At 37.9% G+C, this 25342-nt stretch overlaps 2 protein-coding genes across 4 annotated transcripts; one reads left to right on the top strand and one right to left on the bottom strand.

Moving 5' to 3' along the window:
• The first annotated feature begins 569 nt into the window (after window positions 1-569).
• LOC103710659 (flowering time control protein FPA) lies at window positions 570-13041 on the top strand. Its single transcript, XM_008796505.4, has 5 exons — window positions 570-708; window positions 1189-1509; window positions 8069-9336; window positions 9747-11057; window positions 12614-13041. The coding sequence occupies exons 1-4, from the start codon at window positions 706-708 to the stop codon at window positions 11047-11049; spliced, it is 2895 nt and encodes a 964-aa protein (XP_008794727.1). The 5' UTR covers window positions 570-705; the 3' UTR covers window positions 11050-11057; window positions 12614-13041.
• Window positions 13042-14463: 1422 nt separating this feature from the next.
• LOC103710660 lies at window positions 14464-24975 on the bottom strand. Of its 3 annotated transcripts, none has more exons than XM_039127042.1 (23): window positions 24788-24975; window positions 23522-24046; window positions 23212-23317; window positions 23041-23125; window positions 22854-22934; window positions 22577-22711; window positions 22346-22467; window positions 21785-21949; window positions 21594-21699; window positions 21308-21413; window positions 21094-21207; window positions 20702-20865; window positions 20495-20612; window positions 19736-19960; window positions 17085-17275; window positions 16796-16963; window positions 16486-16591; window positions 16150-16287; window positions 15871-16029; window positions 15580-15783; window positions 15272-15466; window positions 15110-15181; window positions 14464-15008 (listed from the first exon to the last, which is right to left on the bottom strand). In XM_039127042.1, the coding sequence occupies exons 1-23, from the start codon at window positions 24833-24835 to the stop codon at window positions 14895-14897; spliced, it is 3447 nt and encodes a 1148-aa protein (XP_038982970.1). In that variant the 5' UTR covers window positions 24836-24975; the 3' UTR covers window positions 14464-14894. The 3 variants fall into 3 exon arrangements, with proteins under 3 accessions (XP_038982970.1, XP_017699171.2, XP_038982977.1); XM_017843682.3 differs by having other exon boundaries at window positions 21094-21204; window positions 24788-24974; XM_039127049.1 differs by lacking the exon at window positions 24788-24975 and having other exon boundaries at window positions 23569-23766.
• Between the last annotated feature and the right edge of the window lie 367 nt (window positions 24976-25342).

The following is a 25342-nucleotide window of genomic DNA, read 5'->3' as shown; positions in this document are numbered from 1 at the left end:
AAACTAAACATTAATTTTTTCAACTACAAAAATGTAACATGGTAGTATTGTCATTTGACACTTAAACCGACTAATGTTATTTCTCAAAAAATTACTAGGAGGAGTATCATTGCAAAAATATGATGATTTTAAAGGTATATATGCAAAGGGGACAGGTTGTATCTTTCGCTCAAAAGAATGTTTCACCTTCTTTTACCACGTCAATTGTTGGATCGTCCAATAACCTCTTCGAGATTTATGCAAGTAGATGAAAGAAAGAATTTGGATTGTCGACATTGCAAAAGAAGCATACACAAATAGTGTTTTGTGGATGATGAAATATACAACAAGCCATCTTCATAGGATATATAGTTGGAGGGGTCATATGGAAAGATATTAACTCTTTTTTTTCTTATTTCCAGGTATACTTATTAATTATCATTCTTTTATTAAAAGAAAATAATGAGGCTACCTGGTCTGTGCAGCCATTAAAAAAAATGGAAAGGTGTACAGGTGATCGGACGGTCCAGATGGATTGGCTCCCGATAGTAAATTAGCCGTTCCCACACTTGTCACCTAATGGGGTTCGTATCTCGCCCTCGCCCTCGCCTCCTCTCCAAGGACCAGGATACGAGGCCGCCCTCTCCTCGCCCTCTTTCTTCTTCTTCTCTGCCACCCCGAAACCCTAATCCCCCAAGCGCCCCTCGGAAGCTCTAACCATAAGAAATGGTCAGTCTCTCTCTCTCTCTCTCTCTCTCTCTCTCTGTCATTCATCGTTCGTGCGTGAGACTTATTTAGTTTTTCGTTTCGGATTCGCGAGAAGAACGCCGCCTTCTCCACTTTTTCTATTTGATCGTTTATATATTTGTTTTTTGGATTGTGATTTGTTTTGTTTTCGGGGAGGCAAGAGATTTTATCCGTTAACTTTTGGTGGATTTTTTTTTTTTTTATTGAAAAGAGCCCGATTTTTAGGGTTTTGATTCGATGTGGAGCAGTTCTACTCGTCGGATCTCGTTTTCTCATATTTTGAGGTTTTCTTCATATTTTTCAGCACGAGCTTTTACCGTCACCCTGTCTTAATAAATTGCGATATTTTTTTTAGGTCATGATTTCTGGTGTCACTTTAATCAGGTTGGTCGTGGTTTGTCTCTATTAGATTTTTGTTGTTTTGGTGTTATTGATTGCGATCTATTGTTTCCATGACTTTAGATGGGGAGGGGAGGAGGAGGAAGGGACAGATCAAACAATGAGTACGCACCAAGATTCGAAGAGAAGGAGCGCCGGACTGGGTGGGGTGTTGCCCCTCCCTCGAGGCACCTCTGGGTCGGGAACTTGGGCCCTCGTGTGACGCAGAGCACTCTCTCGGAGCATTTTCTGAGGTTCGGGGAAATAGAGAACATAAGTCACGTTCCAGGCCGGAACTATGCCTTTGTCGACTATAAGAAAGAGGAAGATGCAGTCATTGCATTGAGAGGGCTCCAAGGTTTCAGTATTGCTGGGATGCCTCTTAGAATCGAGTTTGCAAAGGGGGTTAGTCATGACAATCTTTGTCTGTTCCCGAATTGTTATGCTTCGTTGGTTTCGAGGTTCTGTACTTTCAAGTCATTTAATGCATTTTCCACAAGCCTAAAGTCTTCTTATTTGGTAAAAAAAGAAAATTATACTGGATATGCAATGTATAAATTGAAGCATAACTCGTATTGTAATATAACCTATATCACTTTTAAGCATAAGACTCGAACAAAAGTAGGAGATTCGTAGCACGTACAATGCAGCAATTACATAAGTAATATTTTGCAGAGCACTGTTTATAAACACTCACAGAACAACTTTGAAATATATGGACACCAAATACATGCAATTTAAGTGGCTTTTTAGTCTTACCACATTAGCGTGGCACCAAACTGCATTTAGTTACTCCAATACAATTCTTTTGTATGGACCAAATACTCCTTCATTGTTCCTATGACGATCACTTATGCAATATTTACAGTACGGACAGCCTGCTTCTTAAGAACAAGAAACACATGGTTCAATCATAGAAAAGAAAAAGTGATCTGGACATAATAAAGAATGAAAAGAAGGTGCAGAACTTCTAGTCTCTCTATCCTCCTTCCAACAGGATTTAAAGTTTGTATGTGTTTCTGTTGGCCATATCTCTCGATCCTATTTCCAGAACATCCAAATGACTATGGTTTCTGTCATCAGCAAATCATTTTGTAAAGTTAGGAGATATAGCAGTTAATTTCTAGCCATTCTTTAGCAACTCTTTGGGACCAACACATTCTGCCAAATCCACATGAATTTTATCATTTAAGAAATTGCTTGCTAGAGATTTCCTGATCAACACTATGTATATGAAGCTGTGATTCCTGAAACTATTCAAAGGAAATCTATATGTGATCATGTTCACTCTGAAAAGAAAAAAAATCAGGATGACTTAGTGGGATCCTGTTGCATTCACATATGTAAAAAATGGTTCTAGAGGATAAACTCAAAATAGAATATCTTCGCTATGATTTACATAAAAGTTTCATTGTGCCATGAAGGGTACTAATTCTGGTGACACAGGCAGTTACTCAGACTGCTTAATCATATGTTTAACAAGTGAACTCTAGGTATGAGGTTGAGCATGCTAGTTGTTTGAGTTGGTAAAGTCACTGGATGTCAGACACTATCCATCTGTGCTTAGTCCCGTCCTCACCTTGATCGTGTCTGGGCTTCCTCCTGTTCTAGTTGTCAGAGAGAGAGAGAGAGAGAGAGAGAGAGAGAGAGAGAGAGAGAGAGAGGCACGTTGCTGGTGTTTACCATTGGCTTACCAAGGAGCATAGCTGAGCAGTATTGTTTGAACCACATGACCCCCATTGTTTGAAACTCCTGGTAGGTCCCATGCTCTATTACTACACTAAGAAACAACTTAATATTCTTCAAGTGGCTTGGTCACCTCCAGCAGATGTGTTGTCAATTTGAAATTTTTACAAAAAGTTGCTTTGTGAATACATGATTGTTATTAAATGAATTCTATACAAGCGGAACTGTTGCTGACCTAGATATGGATCATACACTGTATAAGTATCTTACAACATTCATACCAAGTAAATGTAGTTATTTAATAAAGCAAATTAAAGAACTGGAAGTCAAGCATGCAGCCATGTGGTAATATGGGTAGATTATTTGAAGATCTCCAATGAAGCTTATTTTTAAATTTCATACGTGTTCTTACGGCTAAAATTTTTAATCCATCGCATCATCACCCCACTTACTCAAGCAACATCATGAGTGATCCTGAATATATGTGCTGACATATAAAATTATAAATGGAACTGAGGTAGCGCCCAAACACTAAAATACATAATATAAATGGAAGTCAAGCATGCAGCAACATGGTAAGATGGGTAGATTATTTGAAGATCTCCAATGAAGCTTATTTTTAAATTTCATACATGTTCTTACGGCTAAAAATTTTAATCCATTGCATCATCACCCCACTTACTCAAGCACCATCATGAGTGATCCTGAATATATGTGCTGACATAACAAATTATAAATGGAACTGAGGTAGCACCCAAACACTAAAATACATAATATAATTAAAAAATTTTATGCCCATAGCTTGAGTGACTGGATATCTGAGTTATATATGTCTCTTTCTTTTAGAAGTCAAGTGAAATTTATGATAGTGAAGTTATCTTCTCATCCTTGATCTTGAATTTGACCTAAACCACTAGCACTCGTCTTTTCACTCTTTTTTTTTCAATTTGATCAAAGTTTTGTTCATTCCCCGTAATTCATCAAGATTTGGTTGGGGTCAAAAGTCCCTCTTTTTTATACTTAAGTTGTTTTTTCAGAAGTACCTGTGTAATGTGTCCCTTTGATTCTGGTACTGTAGCAAAGGAAATGAAATAATCTTTATGAGGTATCCTCTTGTCACCAACAACAATAGATGCATGCCTCATCTTCTTTTGCTTCCCTACTGAAAATTGCAATTATGATCCATCTTTCTAGATGATTCACTAGAAAAACACACTGTAAAATGTTCTTTAGAAGCACATGGCTATTTTGTTCATAGCAACTAGCATTGACCAAGTATGCTACACTTTAGAGGTGATTTAGCTGTGGAAGCAGAGAAGTAGTGCTGTTGAATATCATAGAAGGTTATGGGCGATGAGAGCATGGATGACATTGATGGAGCAAGAAATTCTTTTTTTTTGAGGAGGTTGAATTTATTTTCTGAAGGCTGTTAAATCTGAACATCAAAATTGTACAGCAGGTTTCTCTCTCAAAAAAAAAAAACAATGTAGAGCAGGTGTAGGCTAGTTGGAATGCTTTAATTATTAAAAGCATAGCCTTGGTGTGGAACCACAGGTGGAGGATGGCACATATTGCGCCTTGGTTGCATCTAACAGTATTCACATGCTCATGTGCCTTTAATGCCCAAATCCAGATGTTTTTTAGCACTTTAGCATGACTTTAATATTTCTGTGGGAGCTTAAGATGTTACTAGTATTGATGGAAGAAACAGAATATGTGCCTTATCTCCAGCAAGAATAAATCATATTAGTGAATGCTCACCAGGTGAACAGTGTTCTGCTTATTCTATCAGCAAAACGAGAAATAACACATTGTTTGCATATGTAAATGGATTTTAAAATAGTTTTTCCTCTTGCCAGATTGCCCACCAAATTACCCTTAGAAAAGATCATCTTTGCTGCAAATTGTGTGAATAAAGGAAATTTCCAAGCTGAGAACCTGAGGAATACATCTTTAGCCAAAAAGAAAGATGGGTTATTTTTATTAGTAGCTGACATATAGTTTAAGGCCTTTTTTTCTGAATTGCCACTCTAAACCATTTGAATGGTTTTGCTTTGGTAATCATTTTTTGCAAACTATTCTACACACAATCTGAATTGCACAACAATCTATCAAACTAAGTCTTATTGGATTCCTTTAAATGTAAATCCACTTCCTTTTTAAGCTCTCAATCAACAAACAGTATTCCTTAGGAGCAACTTATATATAGCTTCCCTTTATGGCATTTTTTTCTTAATCATTGACATGCGTTCTTGATGATGAAAAAATATTTATTGAGGCAATGACAAATAGCTCAATAGAAGGCAGGCCTTGGCACAATGGTAAGATTACTCCATTGTGATCTGCTTGTCACGGGTTTGAAATAAGGGAATAACCTCTCCATACGCCGAGGTAAGGCTGTGTGCGTTTGATCCTCTCCAGACCCTGCAATGGTAGGAGCCTTGTGCACTGGGATGCCCATTTTTAACAAACATAGCTTAATTGGAGGATAGAATCCCGGCATAAACTTGACATCATTCATATAATAGTTATAGCTTCTACAACATCAACCTTGCACCTAATCATGCAGAAAAGACATGACATATGAACATAAAGAATGGATGATTCCTTTGGAAGTCTATTTGACAGGTACATGCTTTTCTTGTTGTATGGTCTTGAAGATGTTTCTGTACAGAATTCATAACATTTTAATTGTTGAGGATACATAAAAATGATTAAAGGCTGTCTGAGAGGAAACAGGCTATTTGACGTGCATTACTGTATCATATGTGGTACTATGCTAAAGAAATAATGCAGCATATATGCATTGAAATATTGAGAGTATATTTTGGCTATATTTTTTTTCCAGTGTCCAATTTCTCATAATGCAGGTAAGGAAAACCTTTTGATACAAATAGGGTGTTGATTACCTGGAAAATTTGCTGTGCCTTTGTAGTTTGACAGAATATTTTGCTGTTATGATTTATACATGCTCATTGCTGCATACCATTACAAGACTTCTCTTTATTTTTAGAGTTTCCTCTCTGGCTTGTGTTGATAAAAAGAAAAAAATGACCAAGTTTCACTATTCTTTTGGAAGCCTATCAAATTGATAATGAAGATTAATAAATATACAAAAGCAAAAGAGAATGTAAAGACTTGGGGCATGTTGAATTAGTCAGCTATTTTTTGTAACTCTGGCAGTTGAGCATGAATTTGCTTTCACCACTACTGACATGAGAAAAGTAACACCATGCCCATGTTTCATTAGAAATCATTTACATCTTGGTCAAGTTGGTTGGATACATTTAGCATGGCCTGCAGCTGAATTGATTTTGAGGACATTGCCCGAGAGCAGCGTGGAAGTATTATGAGTTTAGTTAACCTGTAAATCAGTCAATGGGTTGCACTAAGCCGTTTACATGACTAAGATCTGAAACCTTGCATATGGTCACCATTACAAATTCCTTTCAGTCTATAAATATCCACCTTTACTGGTTGCAACATTACCTTTTGGTTGGTATCTGGAATTTCTGGCAGTCTCTCCCTTGCAAAACTCATTAATGATAGCAGTACTGGAACTTTGGTCAATGTGGATGACATAGATGACAAAGATATTAAATTATCCATCGGAAGTGCATGGCACTTAAAATGAACTGAGCTCAAATATATATTACTTTGATGTGAATGAATGTTTCCAAAAGCAGGTGTTACTCGTTAGTGATAATTTGCAAATAGTGGGGACTGGCTCATTTTTACTTATGTAATGCTGTAAGCTTCAGTTAACCATGCAATGTTGATATTTTATTGCACCTTTTCACTTAATTTTCATGTTGCAGGAATTTTTCCTTCCTCTTATAGGTTTGCACAAAAATTATAAATAAGGGTTCAAACATCATATAGGTTGCATGCCATTCAATTCCAATAAGGGCTTCAATATTGTTACCAAGCAACTCATGCCAGCATTTCACGAATTAGTTTTGCTCAGCGAAATGACCCATAAAGGCTTGGTTTATCAGCAATAACGGAAAAAAGTTCAAAACATTTCATGAATGAACAGAAAAATATTTGTTCAAAGCACTTTCATTGCAAAAGAATAAAAAAGATTCTTAATGATTGACATTCTATACCAAACAGAGTGCTTGGATGCTCTTTATCGTTATGTTTCCTGGTACTTGTATCGATGTTCATTGTTGTATGTCTTTCCACTTACATTCCTTGAAGTCATTGCCAGGGTTATTAAGATGGTAAAAAAGTAATACATTCTCCAAGAAATGCTCATTTTTTTTGCCCAGTCTAAAATATTTTGAACCCCACTGATATATGAGTATGGCTAACTGGGCCCTAATTGTGTATGAGAGTCCTGCTTACAAGTAATAGACCAGGCACCATCCTTTGTCACATTCGATCATGAACATAATCATCTTTATCAAGTAAAAAAGTGGGTTATCCTGGTATTACTTTCACCTGTAGCACCATCACCAAAATTTTATTTGACTCTACCAATCATCTTCCCATCCTGAACTCCTTGGCAAGCGATTTGTTTAACCCACCCATTATATCGTGATGTCTATTCGTTACCAAAAGGTGTTGACTATTGTTATCAAATAGTCTATTAAAATATGGTCAAATCTGAAGATTCTTCAAACATGAAAGTTGAAACAAAATGCAAGTTTGAAAAAACCGAAGATCTTTTTGGTCAACTTAAATTAATAGGCCTCTTCAAACCTAAGCAGGCTCGAACAACCAAAAGCTGATGATTCATTTAGCCAGAGCTGAGTGGTCGGTCTTCTTGTGAAATGACATCATGTTAGACAGTTAAAACGTGGGTTGGCTAGTGCACTTCGCAGCTCTAACTGGTTGGTTCCCAGTCCAGGCAAAAATTACCTGGTTGGTTAGCTAGTTTGATGCAACATTATCTATGAATGTTATTATTAGTATTTCTGGTGCGGGCTCCATTTTTCAAGAAATCTACAAAATTCTTTTTATGATCTCCAAATAGCTGGTCAATTCAGTGTTTTAACAACCTGTTTGCAAATAATGTCCCTAATATGATGACAATCTTCTCGTTCTTTAAATTTGTTGCAGTTGAATTAGTGAATAATTTCAATTAAACCATTGTGTACTCTATCATCTGATAAGACTTCCATGCTCCGCCTGTGATCACTGAAGTAAACAATTTAATTACTAGCTTGTGAGAATCTGTATCAGGTGTCCAAAATTGGTAAGTACGGATAGTATTCATATGCATTGGTAAGTTAATAATGCTGATTTGTGTGAAAAAACATTTCAATTACAGGACAGGGCTTCAGTATTATCACAGGATGGGAAACATCCACAATTTGGTGATGATAGACGTTCCATCGAACATGTAGAAGCACAGTTTCGGAGAGATACGAGACCACTGCGGCTGAGTCCTGAAAAGTCATACGACAAGTCCAAGGGAAACAAGAGTGCAGAACCTAGTGAGATGTTATGGATAGGTTTCCCATCATTCTTGAATGTTGATGAAGTGGTTCTGAGAAGGGCATTTTCACCCTTTGGTGAAATTGAGAAGATTTCTACATTTCCTGGTCGTAGCTATGCGTTTGTTCGATACCGAAGTGTAGTGGCGGCTTGCAGAGCTAAAGAAGCTCTTCAGGGAAAACTTTTCAACAATCCCCGTGTAAATATATGTTTTGCCAAGAGTGATGCTGCCCCAGCTGAACGTGGAAGGAACCAAATAGATGGTCCATTCCCTCCACCTTTCAAATCTAATTATCAACCTGGTTTGATTGGACATGGTTTTGAGACTTTCTCAGGGGATAGAAGCTTTGAGAGTCCTAGTGGGGAGTTTCACATGGCATCTCCTCATTTTATTTCGATCTTTGATAGGTTGTCTGGAGATGCCAGTATTATGGGTTTTGGTAAGAATAGTTCTGTAAGACCAGGAGCAGGCCCGGTACCTAATTTAGGTGGTATTTTTGAACATAATAGGCCGCAAGAGATTGGATTGGAACGATGGCCGTCCAACGATCTGTATGAGCACCACAGAAATAGTCCTGCAGCAGAGAGGAGTGCAGCATGGCATGATATCCCTTTTGAGAGATCTCGAAGAGCTCCACTTTTTGAAGATTCTTGGGGCATGGTGGAAGGCCCTCTTCCTTCAGCCAAGAAGCTGAGGACAGACATATTTTTGGATAAAGAACTTCCTGAATATCCATTCTCTGACTTAGAACAAGAAAAGCGTGATCCGAGCTTGCCGAAATTATTTCCTAATTTGCCTGAACATGATATCTATAATAAAAACTTTGACTCTGTTCCTTTTGGCCCTAAAGGGTTTCCTGACTATTCAAGGAACCCAATCCATCCACCTGCTGAAAGTGATGACTCTTGGAGAATTTTTGATCATTTCAATGCAGGTGCTGGTCCATTACCTTTGCCAGTCAAACCGCAGAGTATAAATCCAGAACCTCATCACCCCCCACTGAAAGAAGAGTGGAAATGGGAGGGAACTATAGCGAAGGGAGGCACTCCAGTCTGTCGAGCTCGTTGCTTTCCCGTTGGAAAAGTGCTGGATTTTATGCTGTAAGTTGCATGCCAATTTATTATGAAATCGTTCAAGATTGAGCTGATTTCTGTCATTCAGGAATATTTTTTTTGGTGAATAATCATTCAGGAATATTAACTATCTAAAATTGTTTTCTAATGAAACTATTGGCAACAGAAGTGGCCTTACTGGGGGATTTTTTCAGCGAATGATTTTTTTTCACATTTTGGGAAGTTCTGATGCCTGTTCTAATTGCCAAGCTTGCCTTTAAATAGGTTAGAGTGCTTGATTATTGGCTTGGTCGTAATGCAACTCTCATATGTAGTTCATAGGCACTGTTTTTTTTCCCCTGCCTTTGTGTTGCCAAGTTTGAGTTATCTTCTTAACGGCTATTGAGGTTTGGTAAGTTCATATGTTGCTTGTTTCTTAATCAGTTGTCATATTACAGGCCTGAGTTTCTAAACTGCACGGCAAGGACAGGTCTTGATATGCTTGCCAAACATTACTATCAAGCAGCTAGTGCTTGGGTGGTTTTTTTTGTTCCAGAAACTGATGGTGATATTGCTTTCTACAATGAATTCATGCACTATTTGGGCGAGAAGCAACGTGCAGCAGTTGCCAAGCTGGGGGAAAAGATTACCTTATTCCTTGTGCCACCATCAGATTTTTCTGAACAAGTACTGAAAGTACCTGGGAAAGTAAGCATCTCTGGTGTCATTTTGAAGTTCCAGCAGCCCAGTTCTGACTTCAGTTCTGCTCGTCATCCACTTGAAGTGCCAGAATCAAATCTCCCACCTTTGGTGCAGCAGCCAAATGATGGTGTTGGTGTTCGTGAAGATCCATTGGTCTATAAGTCAAATTCACCTGATTTCAGGGCATCCTCTCAGGGCGAAAGCTATTTCAGCTCATCATCAGGACCTTTGACCCCAGTGAATTCTGCTTTTCCACTACCACATAAACCGGGTGACACTCATCCTTACTCAGGATCTGTTCATTCAATGGAAAAATTGCCTGATTTTCTTGGAGAGAGAAGATATGACCAACTTCAGCATCAAAATCTGCCAATGCCACCAAACTGGTCCAATCACATGAACATCCCAAGTTCTAGCTTTGGGGATTTCCCCCTCCCAGCTCCAGGTGCTATATCACATTCATTTGATCATTCTGCAGCAGAAGCATTTACATCGGCAAATCCTAGGGTAGCACAAGGAACAACCTCAAGCAATTATGTACCTGAAACTTCAGGTACCGCCCCTTTTCCTGCAAGCAAGTTCCCTGTGCAACAAGAAACTAAACCTCAGCTCTCTTCATCTATGCCGCTTCCTCTACAACCTGAGCAACTTGCCCACCTGGCAGCTCTTCTTGGGCAGCAGAAACAATTAGGAAAAGATCCTGCATTACCAACAGATGGAGACAATAAACAGCCAAACCTATTGCAAAACCCCAGTCTGCATGCACATGCTTCTGTTATGCATGCCCAGACTTCTGTGCCGCACGGCCATGCATCTGCACCTCCTAGCTCATCAGGTCCCCATGCTAACCAAGTGCAACAATCCCAGCAGCATCCATCCACTGCTCCTGCGGTCCAACCGACTGGGAATCCTGTGCAACAAAGTAGCCAGCAAGCACCGAACAGCACGCGGGAGGAGACAGAAGGTGATCCCCAGAAGCGTCTCCAGGCGACATTGCAGCTGGCTGCAGCACTACTTCAACAGATACAGCAGCAGTCAAAGACTGGCGACCAACGTTAGATCTAGAGGTAACTCTTTGTCCACTATCTTTGCTCTTGACATTAGTGGTCCTTTAGAATAGTATTCTACAGTTGTACCAGTTAACAGAAGCTAGAGTCTATGCCTCAAAATTTGACAGTTCCCTGAGTCCAAGATGTGCCCATTTATAGTATGAGTAGAGAAATTCTCTTTTGATGGTTCGGGTCCATGTTTTTTTATTCACTGCTGCTTGTATTGTCTGTCTATTGTTCCTTGCTATGGCCTTCTCACAACTTTTAAAGAGATCTGGAAAAAGAGAGAAAATAAAGAAGATCTTGAATCATAAGATGATAATTACTTTCTGTTTTTACTCTTTGTATGAGCTAAGATAACAAGGGGCAGGCTTCCTCGACTACCTCTAAACCCCCCAATCCTGATGAAGGTGGGATTTCTTCCCAAGTTTCTTCTTAATCCACCTAGTGATGTTACCTGCAAGCTTGGTGGAATTCCCACAAAGATATAATATCACTTACTAACAGTTATCTTAAACCTCTGGCTTGGCTAGGCATGTGCAACTTGAGGAATTAGTCAGCAGAATTGGACTGCCTGGCTTATTTTGATTTAGCTTTGTTGATTCTCTGATGAATGGGAAATGGACTTAGCTTTGAATTTGTGCTGTCTGGATAATGTTACTTTATATCGGTGTATGCATTAGTGCACGTTCCTCTCATCTTGAGCTGCTTTTATGCATTTCTTCTTATGCCACTGTATTTACCGGTGTGCAAATTTTCAGAAGTTAGTTTTGTTATTGAAAGTAGATAGCTTCTTGTAGTTGTATTTTCATCACAAGTGAATAGTGAAATCCACGTGATGCATTTCAACTGTTTATAAGTTCAGATGGCAAAAAAGAGGCATGAAATTAACACACCTAATATCCACAAATATCATGTCTGATACATGCATGTACTTAAAAGGCAGGTGCTTAGGTTTATGAGAGAGCATATATATCTTGTATGAGAAGCTTCATTTATCAAGTTAAATGAAAAAAGTCATGGTGTGTCTTAGTCATGACAAATTTAATTAACCGGGTTGGATGTGAGTGGAGATGCGATCCCTCTATCCAGGCTTCAAATCTAAAGAAGTGATCCATAAAGTATAAACATATGAAAACATGTTATGAATGGATCTCAACCTGACATCACACTGGTGCAAATTCCTGGCTAAGGTAACTAGAGAGAGGTCCAAAATGAAATTTAGATGGCAAGCTGGCAAATACAGGGACGTAATGTATTTTTCACACATTTCTTCTAACTGGGAAAGAAAGTCAACTTTCCGTTTATCAATGACATGCAAATATTTCTCTCCATTCCGAAATGCAGATTATAACACCAGATTTCAAATTGTAGAATTTAAAACCTGAATCCCAATCAATGAATAAGAAATTTGTTTCAGCCCTCAAATGGAAGTATATTACATGCCATGTTAAGTCAGGCGCTTAATTGAGCATGCAATTTTACATATAGTGTTATTGTGTTTATTTAGATTGAATTTTTTGTCTTGTGTTGAGCTATGAAGCTTAATGAATCTATATCTAATTTCATTGCAGCATATCTTGAAGAAGCCCTGGTCAACTTCTGAGATGGAGTCAATGTTTGGTGTCGCAATGATTGTCTTGTCTGCTGATGGCATCATCTCCTGTCAATGTTATCCATCCACCATGTTTCCATGTCACCACAATCAGCAGCACTCTAGACTTTGTTGTGGCTCAAGTTATGATTGGCGAAGTGCTTTCTATTAACGTACATGAGTTACAATGTTTAAGCTTCAGAATAAATGACTGGTGTATAAGGTTGATGTTCTAGCTATAGCATAAGCAGCCAGACCTGGTACTTTTTTTGGTCAGCTTTTCTAGCCGTGGATTTCAGTGCAACACAGATTTTGTTTTGAGTTCTCCTAAAATGATGCGCATTGAAATTCATGGGTTGAATTTTGGAACTATTACTAATTGCTTAAATATGTGTATGGGTGCACTAACATAGCAGACATCTTCATCGTTGGGGCCTGTTTGTCTTGGATTTGGTTTGTGTACCTTTCTTTTGGTGGCTGTCATTGGTAATGGCATTCAGAATTCCTGATTAATAAAAAAAGAAAATGAAAACATCAGGCTTGCTGAGTCGCAAACTCGCAATGCTTGCGTACCTAGTCATGCAAACTATTATTTATTTGGGTTCAACATGGCCATTATTTTCATCAAGTAGCATCTAGGTAATAGTAAGAGGTTGATACAAGAGAGACAATTCTAGAGGATGAAACAGCAGAGCTCAGGGATTGAGAATAATTGGGGTGAGGATGCCCATGAGTTTGTTCTAGTAATAGTAGCAGCTCTGAGAGATATATCAGGAAAGGATGCATCTGAATTCTTTGACTATTAAAATTTTCCTGTTTCCCATGGTGAGGATCCTTGTCTGCAAGTAGTATGCTCTGTCCTTGAAGGTTTGAGACGTTCCCACATTTTTTGCATACTTTTGAAGGTCCAAAATGTGCTGTGGTTTCAAGCTTCCACAACTCAAGTTGCCCATCCATCCTTGCTATTAGCTCTTTGCAAGAGGGAGGATCTACTAAGTCGTGCACCTTAAAATGAGGTATGAGATGAAAGAAATCTCAGCCGAAAACGTGTTAAGGTAGTAACAAAGAAACAGATGGATTGGGGCATTTATAATTTTTACGGACTATAGAGCATCGGATCCTCAATTTCAATAGTTTTAGGTGCCATGATCGCTAGCAACAGAACTTGCATCGAAGTAACTTATTTACTTGCAAGATTTCACTTTCCTTCTTTTAGGAAAAAAATATACTTTTCTTGAAATAAATACTGGCATTTTAATTGGCAAAAATAGCCCTTGGAATTTTTTTTGCTAAAGAATAGCCCTTGGAATTTAAGTGCAGCGAATAAATCATTCTAGGATTCAAGATCTCCCAAACACATGCATGCATCACAAAAGGTTCTGCACATAAAAGGTTCTGTTAAGTTGGATTCCTCTTCTTTTCTTTTCTTTTTTTCTGGAGGGGTTAAATATACTTGAATTTGATAACTAATAGTACTTGTACCATGTAGGCAATCGAAAATGGCAAAAGCAGTGGAGACGAACAAGTGTACCCTTCTTGACCACCTAAACCATTCCAGTTGAACATCGAAAAGAATGACACCCGTCCATGTTGTTCCTTGGTAGACAAATTCACAAATACATATCTGACACTTGGCAATGTAGAATCGCAGATTATAAAGCAAAGAGAACTGCTAAAAGAGTAGATCGCAACTTCACAATTACAACCTCAGCGATAAAAAAGAAAAAAAAAATTCTTATCTAAAAAAAATCTTGAGATCTGTCTGAAATATAGATGAACCATGCTGTTCCCCTTTGTTGCAGTATAACAAATTCTAATACCGAGGAATAGAATCAACCAACTTTCTGAAAAAGATTAGAACGATCATAGAAGTTCATTTGACATCAATATAAAAAATTTACAATCTTGACACTTCTCATGTATGATTCACCATGTTGGTATCATGTTTTAGAAATACTCAAATACATGTTCTTTAATTTTATACAGACACTTTTCATGTTCTTTAATTTTATACAAACATTTTTCATAAAAGAATTACAGATTATAATACAAAAAGAATTGCTAATAAATTTGACAACACAATTCATGACTGCTTACGAACATAATCCACATATGCGACTTTAAATCATGCCCAAAATGAGACTTAACTCCCTCTCAGTTTCAACTTCTGCTGCTCGACATATATAAGTAAATTTCAAAAAAATTGACTGTCAGAAATTTATCACAACTGCCAAGTGAGATGGTGTCCCCATGTTGGCATTTCAGCAGAGAATGGAGCGGGCCTCAATTACCGAACGAGGCGGATCCAAGTCTTTATCCTGAAGAGAATTCCCTTGCAATTTCTGCATTTCTGAAGCAAAGATATCATCTATGATCTGCAGCTCATAAACAACTTACGAAATTAGTCCATGCACAAATGGGCATACTGTAATTAGTCCATAATTTTGTGCATATATCATAATCAACATAAGCCTACCCCTAGAGCATAATCAGATCCTCTGTACCAGACTTTGTTCTCTTTTCGGCTCTCAAGAAAGCTCAATACAATCTAATCAAAAATTAAAATGGATTTTATGAGACAAAAAAAAAAAAAATCACAGGACACATAGCATTTGACACATGAAATCATTTTTCATACCTGTCCCATTCTATCCCAAAAACCACGGCAAATTGCTACAAAAATCCTGCTGGAAAAGACGTCGTGCAGATTGCGGATTGAATCTGTTATCTGCAAATACAAGGCCTGCATCCTCTCTCGGATTTCAGCTTCACCCTCGGCCTCTTTTGTTTCCCCAAGAATTTTCTTAAGCCTTGTGTTTCGAGTAGCTTGTGCCTGAAAACCAATCACGTATAACTCTTAAGTACGTAGATCATAAACCAACCTAATATGTATTGCTTAAATGTGATGAAGTCATTTGGAAATATCTGGACATTTCCAATACTGACATTGCTGACAAGCTTCTCCACGATGGCCTGCATATATTTCTTGTATTTTTTCCTCAACATCACAGTAATTCCATTCATCTGCTCTCCAAAAACTGGATTGCCATCACCAGGTCTCAAAAATAATGCCCAAGATTTTAAGAAATCCTCAACTCTGCAGTGTAAGACATCCAATATTCTTTTCATGGTACACAGAAAAGTTCCCAGCTGCGATGATCAAACAAGAACAGATGTAATTAAAAAAAAAAGAACTTTTACTGGAACAGATTTTGTTGTACGTGTAAAATTATATACTTGATTGGGAACGAGATAAACAGCTGTGGAGTGTCGCCTTGTCAACTTTTGCACTTGCTTTTCGAGTATTTTTGGGATGCCATCTTTCAAAGGCATCAGAACATCATTGTATTGTTTCTCTAATGTTTTCATAATTGCCCGTTCAATGTCAGCGACAACCTAAAAGAGACAATTCTTTTAACATTTCAAGGAATCTGGCCAACCACCAAAGATAGCATTTGAAAAAGATACTGATACTTTAGAGGATATGATAGCAATGAATAGAGTTAAATTGCTTACACTTTCTAAGCTCATCAAGTATTGAGGCCACCTATTGATTACCACCTGATACTCAAGTAAACTCTCCTTGATTTGATCATACATAGTCTCAACAAATGGTGACGTTGAGCAAATTGTTGATATTCCAGAGCATGCTACCTGCAAAGAGTAGTTTCCAGTTAAAGAAAAATAGACAGTTTGTTCCTACATTGGCTAGGCGCCCATCATTCAGCTAAGATCAAGCCACGGGTTATGAATAGAATTTTTAACTGGTTAGCACTCAAGTTAACTTATAATTCGCCAGGAAATGGAAAAAGATCTCTTTTTTATGCATGTGTGTGTGTGAGAGAGACAGACCTTCTCTGCCTTGCAAAGTTCAAGTAAGTGCAGTCGGGTTTCTTGAATCCAAACCATTATGTAGTTATGGAATAAATCTTTTGAAACTACCCCTCCATGAACTGGCCTGGAAAACAAAGTAGCATACAAGGTTAGATATTGGCTTGACAAGGAATAACTCCCACGGATCCTCTCAGCTCAGCTGAGATTTCTGTATGGGTGAACGTCGATCATAACATACATTAGCATGAGAAAATTATCCAGCGAACATACCACTATCTAGTTCCAATACAATACATTTACTGAAGTTATCATTTGACGTAACTCTTACCTGATATTCCATGAGTCAAGATTTCTTTCAAAATCAGCTGCTGCAGTCAACAGTTCTGTCACATGCAGTGAGGGCTTTGCTGGAGGGCAAGCAGAAAGAAAGCCTCTAAGCCTTTTGCAGAGCTCAGTGCTATAAAGAGAAGCAGCTATATTTGGCAGATCAATGGAACTGAAATAAGATGAACAATCAGTACCATGAAAAAGAAAAGCAGGAAATATGGTAGAAGTTGTTCTGCATGTTTGCTTTCACTCCCTTATCATGAGTGGCTACAAAGATAGGGAAATCATACCTGGGAAGTATATGCTGATTGTGAATCTTGATATCTGCCTGAATCTCATGGCTTATGTTTATACATAAAATTTTCATTTTGAGATATGCTGTGGATATGGTCACTGAGTCTGTGTATAGTCCATCGGAGTTGCCTGACATGAACTCGTCGGTCTCTACCATATGTCGCCTACACCTCTTTGCAGCTGCAGTCTGTAAACAAATGCAGCTTTCTTTTGATCTACCTTTGTCTCGAAAAATAAAAAAGACAAAATCTCAACCAGGGACACATAGAATTTCAGGTTTAGTTCTCTTATAGGTTTCTTTTACTAAGTTAATAAGAGTTCTTCATTCTTTAAGTGTAACAACCCAGGACCTCATCCAAAAAGACCAGCTGGAAGGTATTGTTTTGGATTTTTTAGTCCTACGCAAGATCTCCCTGGTGAATAACTGATGTGGGACTAAAAACACAACCACATAGGCCCTCACATTAAGAAAGAAAAGAAAAATGAAAAAAATAATTTCTGTAGAAATCCAACAATGAATGTGCAGATGGATGAACAGGCACTGTTCTTTTAAAGCCAATGTTATTTATAAATCTTCGATTTATATTTTATAGATACAGAAGCTTCTAAATGAAACTTTTTCTCTATTATTACAGGTTAAATCTTATAGGTCTCGTAAAAGGATTTGATACTTCAATAAATTCTGTAGCCTGCTTTGTGCTGTTCATAAAGTGCATGATTTGCAATTCTTCAAAAATTAATATCTGTCAAACAAAGTGTGTTATTGCAATATAAACCTCGAAAGTTAAAAAAGAAAGATATTATTTTGTCTTTAATCTGTGAGTTTTGAGATTTCGTGTCCCCCGCTGCATTTACAATTTTGTAGCTAAACATGAAATGAAAATCTAAAAATTAATTGATTTAAGCACTAAATTAAATATGATATATGACTGGTCCACTACAAATTGGAGCATGTGTATTAGTACAAACACTGAGTTTATCTTTAACACTTGAAATTTCATATTAAGAGATACAATGAAACTAGAATTTGATGGTCTATGCATATCCTCTGCTTTGCTGCATGTATATAGAGGTAGGCAGGTAAGCACAAAAATAAACTTAACATGTCTGAGCAGCATTAGTGTATAGCACCAATTAACTGCCCAGCAAAGCCTCTAGAAAAAGAAAATTTGATGTGAATATGCTTAATTAAGTGCAGTAAACAAAAATGAAGAACAAGACCATCAACAGGTGTCAAAATTAGATGCCGGTCAGAATTGTCATTTTCTTTATATTTCAATGACCAAATTGGAGATGTTAAATCCAACCGAAAAGCTCAAGCTTAAATGTACAAAGATTTGGCTCATGTGTATGTAAAGCAGTCTAACATCTCTTAGCCTTCCAATATGGGACTATTCCCACATCTCCAACACCCCACACACATGGAGAACCCACAGACGAGACCTTCACAAGGGCAAGAGGCGTGAAAACAAGAGAGTGGAGTGAAAGGAAGATGACTAAGGGATGATTGACTCTGGATACCATGCTAAAATCCGACTCAAAAACTTAAGCTGATAGGTGGATGGGCCCATGTGTATTTTAGGCCATCTAACAGTCCCTTGCCTCTCCATTGTGCGACTATTCCCACATCTCTAACAGATTTGACATCCAAAATCCTATTCTTACATTATACACACACATAACATCTAGTTGGGTTGGCTTCACAGGTAGAACCGTAGAAACAAGAGTCTTCGTTTGAGGTCTTTCTGTGATTATCGCTCTGCTTGATGTTAGACACCCTTCTAACACTCCCTAGACATGTATTATGTATATCCGTGGTTTTACACATTATGGGGTTTGGCTGAAAGACACTTCACATTTAGTCTCAATCAGTTGCAAATAACATAAACAATTTTGTCTTCCACTTCATTTAATGGTTCAATATATCTCTTGTTGCATGCATATATTATATGATATGGAGCAGATGACCTAGATATTTACATATGCCTGAATATTTATTTACAAATGCTACTTTAATCATTCCCAATGAGTCAATGGTACCAAAAAAAAGTTAATTAATTTACCATATTTAACATTGGTTCATAAATTAATGAAAAGAAATCAATAAATAACAATTTGAATATTTTTATTTTAAGAATAACAGTGGGAGCTCCACCAATCATTTCATAGAAATAAAGGAAGAACTACCAACATCGAAACATTTGGGCAGCACCACTCAGGGTCTGAACACGGAACATTCTACTGGAAAAGGTGCCAATGTTCTTGTATCAATGCTGAAACACTTAGGGATACTCCATGCAAGATTCGAACAACGAACCTCCCCATAATTGAAAAGGCATGAAACTATTCGTTGTAGCCCTGTCTGTATTTAACAAGTTGACTTTATGTTCGTGCAAAATATAACAAGTGATAATGTGTTTCATGCGGGAACAACAAACAAAGGAAAGAAAATGTTACATTACATGCTACATAGCATGGGTAGAAGTTTAATTGAGGTAACAAGCATAATATATGCCAGGTATTCTAAAATGTAAAAGGTGAATAACTATATTAAAAATTACTATATAATAATGGAAAACTTATAAGAGATGCAATTTCTATTTTTCAAGAAAATTACAAAGCTAATAAAATCCATCTGATAACTGACCTGCAAATAATTTCTCAATGTATTTTGAGCTTCGTGAGAGAGTATATCATGCAGAAGGGTAAATATTTGCACAGCAGGAATTAAAGCTGGTGCGGCAGATTCCAATATTGGATCAAACATGTCTGTCAGTCCTGTAGGGGAGAGGTCATCTAATGACTTGTAATTTTCAAATGTAGTTGCTAATAGCATCTTGATTTGTTCTTCACAATCTAATAATATGCTTCTCTGCAGAACATGAAACCAGAAGGCACTGTGTGAGTTTAATATTGAATATGCATTACGAGGATTTAGGAAATGCCAGCAAAGAGAGAGTCAACTAAGACACTTGTTGTGTATGACAGCATAAAGTATTGAATGACTGTTAACACAAGTTGCAGTTTTCAAAAAATTCTTCACAGAAAACACACATCTTTAACCACGAATGATAATTTCCATAATTTTGAGCTCATAAATCATCCCATGGGTTAGTCATAATAAGGACACTAAGTTAAACTTCCGATCAGTGATGTTAAGTTGCATCAATATCATGATGGTGCAAACATATTGGTAGACATACTATGTTTGAATTCCAATCATGGGCATATGTTTGAAGAGATGAAGAGAACTGTTTGAAATTGTAGAATGTCTATAAGGAGTTTTATAGTTATTGCATTTCCTTCATAGATGTCCAATGGTTACTAGACAGAAGAATCAATAAAAAAAAAAATCAGGACGACAGATTTTATCAGCGCATCACAGAGGCAGAAAAAAGGGGAAAACCTCTTGTCTTGTTAGAATCTTTTCATCACGAGCCCTTATGATAGGTAAGAGCAGCTCATAAACAAGCTCTAGACAGTCCTTTGTCGGTGTTGCAATATTCATGATATATGAAAGATACCTAGAGAGAATTGCCACATAAAAAGAATATTAGGATCTTTAATTGCATACAACCCTACACAGCTAGGTTGCAGTTCATATACTAAGTACCTCAGCTTTGTATATGCCTCAGATACTCCATAATAGTCAGAAAATTCATTCAAAAGCCACCTCCATGCACCATTTATGTGCAAATTTTTTGGATGAAAATGCTGTGCTCTCATTGCTGCCTCCAATACTAGATCATATATGGTTGTTTCCACGACAGGGCCTCCCTGCAACAAATGGCATGACCATCCATCATGGCTAGGTGAAGAAAGCTTAACGAAAACATAAACTTTTTAATAAGCCTTGCACAATGAGTACTTATGATAAATGGAAAACTTCAAAAGCTTAATGCTGATAAATATCTGCATATGCTTTCAATGTATGTTGTTTTCATAATTTAGGCTCTAGGGAACCTCGGTGTTTCGACATGAAAGGGAAAGAAAGCTATTTTAAACCTTTGTAGAGCTCATCTTTTCAGAAGGACCAGAAATACAGATGGAGAGCTGAACATTTCCTACACATCCATGATCATCTTGGTATAACGGCCACCACCTTGTTACTTCTCCCTGCTTAATTTACAGCATCAATTAAATAACTGCACTTAGTTCTAGTGATGTTAACATAATCACCATATCAGGAGATGGCCAGTCAAAAATAAGAGATCCATACATGACTATTGATCAATGATGACATTTGAATTATAGCATGGCCCTGTTTAACTGTGTTGATATCCTGGACCTCTACCAGAAGAGCATCTCCTTGACTCTCTGGATAACTGAAAACAGCTGTGCAAGTTAGTAGTTCCCTAAACAACAAATTATGCCATAACAGAATCCCATAATTTGATATGTGAAAGAGACAGTTTGTATAGCTACTGATGGGAATGTTTAGGCTGTCATTTTCCCTCAAATTATTAACATGCACAGCAGCATTAGAGTTCAAATATTCAACTTACAAGACATGTGAATCACCAGTTCCAGGTTTCAAGCAGACTTGAGAACTGGGGCCTGTGAGTGCGTCTTCACTGGAGCTCTTCAACTGTAACAAGCATGATAAAACTTCTGCAAATATGGAGTAAAGAAATATAAGCAAGAGTAGCCATCAAAAGGATCAGCATAAACTAGATTGAAAAGTTCAGCCTCAAACCTTCAGGTGCAACTGGAAATGAAGTTGCTTTCAATGAATTAATGTGACTTTTCAACATTGTAGAAACATGTCTAACATACTCAGTTCCGACTTGCATATATATCGATCTATAAGAAGAGGTGGCCCGAAGCTTTTTTCTTTGAGGGATGATGCGAATTTTTTTCACTGTTACAAACAGTGAGAATATTGCTGTTAAAACTCTGAGAATATGTATATTAGAGGAACAGCGCATATTAGTATCCGGTTGGATAACACATGTTAGAAAGAAGAAAATTGACAAGAATTCTAGAATTGCTCCCCTTCCTAAAGTAATAAAACAATGTAAATAATGCACTATCTACAAAAGAGTCAAATTTAATGGCTTCAGCATTACAAGTTCCTGGAATGCTTGCTGCGATGGTTGATTCATTTATCATTTTAAGTTGTAGGCATGTAGCCCTGATCATAATGTAAAGGCATAAAAGCATTGCAGGCCACTTGGTTTGGCATTTTAAGCCGAACATGTTAAAAATAAGCCAAGATTGTAGCATATGCATATTGTTGTGTGTTAAAGAGGCTTACCTTCCACCTCAATCTGTCCAATCACTTTCCTCCCCTTCATAGTGCCAGTTACTTCTTTGTTATCCACATGCCTTCCTTCCTCAAGAATTTGACCATGAGGTTGCAATAAATATTTCTGTATTCTGTAAAAAAAAAGTTAATTCTTATTATCTAGGACTACATAAATGAAAAAGAACAACCAAACTAACGGACTTTCATAAAGTAGATAGTGCAGCAACTAAAAACTAGTACCCGAAGGCATTGCGCAGAGCCATGCATTCATCTCGAAGGAATTCTGGAGCCTCCATACAGTTCCTTGCCCATGCATTGAGACACAGCCGGAAGCACGCATCATAAGCTATAAAAGTTTGCCAAGCGCTCTGAACACTGCTACAATAAACAGGTAAACCAAAAAGAAAGAGGCATAATTAATTTTTTTAATAGAAATGACATGGCAAAGACACCAAAGTTAATAGAGTAGTTGTTATGGCTCGAGCAATTGGAATATATCATGATTAAATAACAGCACCTGGTAGTGTAGCTTGGTATCTGAGCTGCCAAATTTGTTTGCCAAGAAGGCATCTGCACATTTCCCTCACCCGAAATGGATCTGAGTTCAAATTCCATTGATAAATAAAAAATAATGTCAATAATGCACAGTGCTGGTCACATAAAACCAGTACTTCGTGTTCCCTAAGGAAGGCAAACTTACATACCTTTCTGGCACCTCATCAACTTTCTGCAACTTTTCTCTCAGATCTGATGGGACCTCAGTGCTTTCAATATTCAACTTTGTTCCATCTGATTAGTGCATCTATTTGTTAGTTTGATTTGTCTCTGCTATAAACCAAGCTTGAGTCTCATGACCTGAACCTATACATGCTTACCCTCTGCATCTATGCTACTTTCGTCTGCTCCATTTCCTTCAATGGGAGGTGCACTGGGCGTTCCTCCTTGAAACCTCTGAGCCGTAGAGTCTTTAAAAGGATAATCCTGCAGTCAAAAGAGCAATTTATACTAATAAACGGGAATGAGACAGCCGTTTTTTTTTTAAAAAAAAAAACAAGCTAGTTGAGCAGTAAATTTATTTATGACACTAGTGCTCATGACCATTGATGATTTCTGAATGCAAGTTATATCACACATATTTCACCCATTCAGCAAACTCTTAATTGTAGCGGATATAGTAATGCATACATGTGAACTTGGGAGCCCATCTTGCCAATGATTATGAGCAATATCACCTGAGATGGAACTTCTATCAGCAATCCCCCTAGCACCATGTGTACATGCGACATGTCTTCCGACTTCAACCCTCAAATTCTCCTTGGAAAGTCCAGGTAGCAATGTTCGCCGAAGCGTGCTATCTGATCCTCTTGTCAGCTCATGGCTCAATACTACACCGGAATTAATCTCGTCCTCATAACTTTGGCACTTTGGCTTCTCGAACAGATCAGAGTCACTAGAGGCTAAACCATCCTCCTCAAATGTGTCCGAGTAATTAACGTAGGAGTCTTCTGGAATGGAAGCCACACTCTCGTCATCTTCTGAATCACATAAGTTAGGGCGAGGCCCTAGCAAACCAGAATGGAATTTTACTGGTGGCAAAACTTTTGGTGATAAAAAGTTATTGCTTTTGTACAGCAAGGGTTGGTTCGACACCGAATCCAGGGGATATTTCTCTATCAGAGGAGAACGAGGCTGTGGATCGGCATCAGATCCCTGCACAGATTAATAAAAGATTTACAAGAACTAGATTATGCGCCTTTCTGTTAAGGTCCAAAAAACAAATTCCAATGACTGCACCAAGAAATCCGCTCAAATCAAGGCATTAAAAGAGAGCGGACATGTTTTATTTGCTACAGTCAGATACGTCGAACCCAAAAAATCATGTTCTTTAATAGTAGAACGTTAAATATCTAGTTGAAACCATGCATCCAATACCTTCAGCATCAATACATAGAAAACTTAGTTATTGTTAATCAAAAATCAAGATTATAATGTAAACTACAGCAAATAGAAAATAAAGGAAATAAAAAAATCAACCAAGAAAGAAATCACCAAGATTTTAGGATTTGGAAACTGAGAAGCGCTAGGTAACTGAGCTATATTAAAGAAACATACAAAACAAACTAAAAGGAAACAGAGACAAAAACTTGAAGAGGAATATTGGTAGATCATTTAAGTCGCATAGATAACCCATTAAAAGATTCCTGCTCGGAAGATATAAGAAATCCATTTTTCAAGGGAAAAAATAGCGCCTTGCTAGCGAACTCTAGGAAACAAGAAATTCAAGAAAACCTGAACAAGAAATAAAGAAGTGATCGCAAGAAACTCAATTATCAGGAACAAAAAGAAATCCAGAAACCCCAAAAGAAATCAAGAAAGACCAAAACTTCAGCTTCTATGAGGAAAAGAAAAAAGAAATTAGGGCTTTGAGCCAGGAGCTAGGCTTGTTCGCACCTGTTTGATCCAGTTGATTGCCTTCTCGTCCAGCCCTTCGGTGAACATCTTCTAGGGATTTATTCACAAAAGAATGAAAGAAAGAGGCAGTGGAACGGAATCGAGCGGACTGAGGGAAACTAGGGTTTTTAAAAGACTCTCGAGCTGGTGGAGAGAGAGAGAGAGAAGTGGGGAACGTGGGAGTGGCCGAATGGGTCGTGGAGCTTGTAACGGCTAGTTCGGAGAAAAGGAGGGCGGTCTCCGGGGATTTGAATGTCTGAGGCCACTTTACCCTCGGATTTGGGAGAAAATTACGCAACAACCGGAGCGAAGTCGGTGCTTACGATGGGCGCGGAACGAAACGGAACGGACGGGGAAATGAATTTTTTGGCCATAATTTTATTTTGGACGGTAGATCATGCATCCGCATAGAATTCAGGGAGCCACAGGTGCATTATTGGTTAACGCTTGACTGTGGATCACCAGAACGAGCCTCGCCCAAGTAAACGGGTTGGGTTGTATCCTTCGCGCGAAAGAACGATGCACCTTGTTTCGCGACATTAACCGTTCGATCGC

Source organism: Phoenix dactylifera, chromosome 1 (assembly GCF_009389715.1).
Source record: "Phoenix dactylifera cultivar Barhee BC4 chromosome 1, palm_55x_up_171113_PBpolish2nd_filt_p, whole genome shotgun sequence".
Classification (NCBI taxonomy): domain Eukaryota; kingdom Viridiplantae; phylum Streptophyta; class Magnoliopsida; order Arecales; family Arecaceae; genus Phoenix; species Phoenix dactylifera.
This window is presented reverse-complemented; position numbering and strand designations above follow the sequence as displayed.

What these genes read in the sequence shown, in the direction of transcription:
- LOC103710659 (XM_008796505.4), top strand. An exon ending in GAATCGAGTTTGCAAAGGGG is followed by an intron (nt 1,510 to 8,068) that starts GTTAGTCATGAC and finishes TTTCAATTACAG; the next exon opens with GACAGGGCTTCAGTATTATC. An exon ending in AAAGTGCTGGATTTTATGCT is followed by an intron (nt 9,337 to 9,746) that starts GTAAGTTGCATG and finishes GTCATATTACAG; the next exon opens with GCCTGAGTTTCTAAACTGCA.
- LOC103710660 (XM_039127042.1), bottom strand. Translation starts at nt 24,835, where the DNA reads ATGTTCACCGAAGGGCTGGACGAGAAGGCAATCAACTGGATCAAACAG. An exon ending in AATCAGCATATACTTCCCAG is followed by an intron (nt 16,964 to 17,084) that starts GTATGATTTCCC and finishes ATCTTATTTCAG; the next exon opens with TTCCATTGATCTGCCAAATA. An exon ending in ACTTGATGAGCTTAGAAAGT is followed by an intron (nt 16,030 to 16,149) that starts GTAAGCAATTTA and finishes TGTCTCTTTTAG; the next exon opens with GTTGTCGCTGACATTGAACG.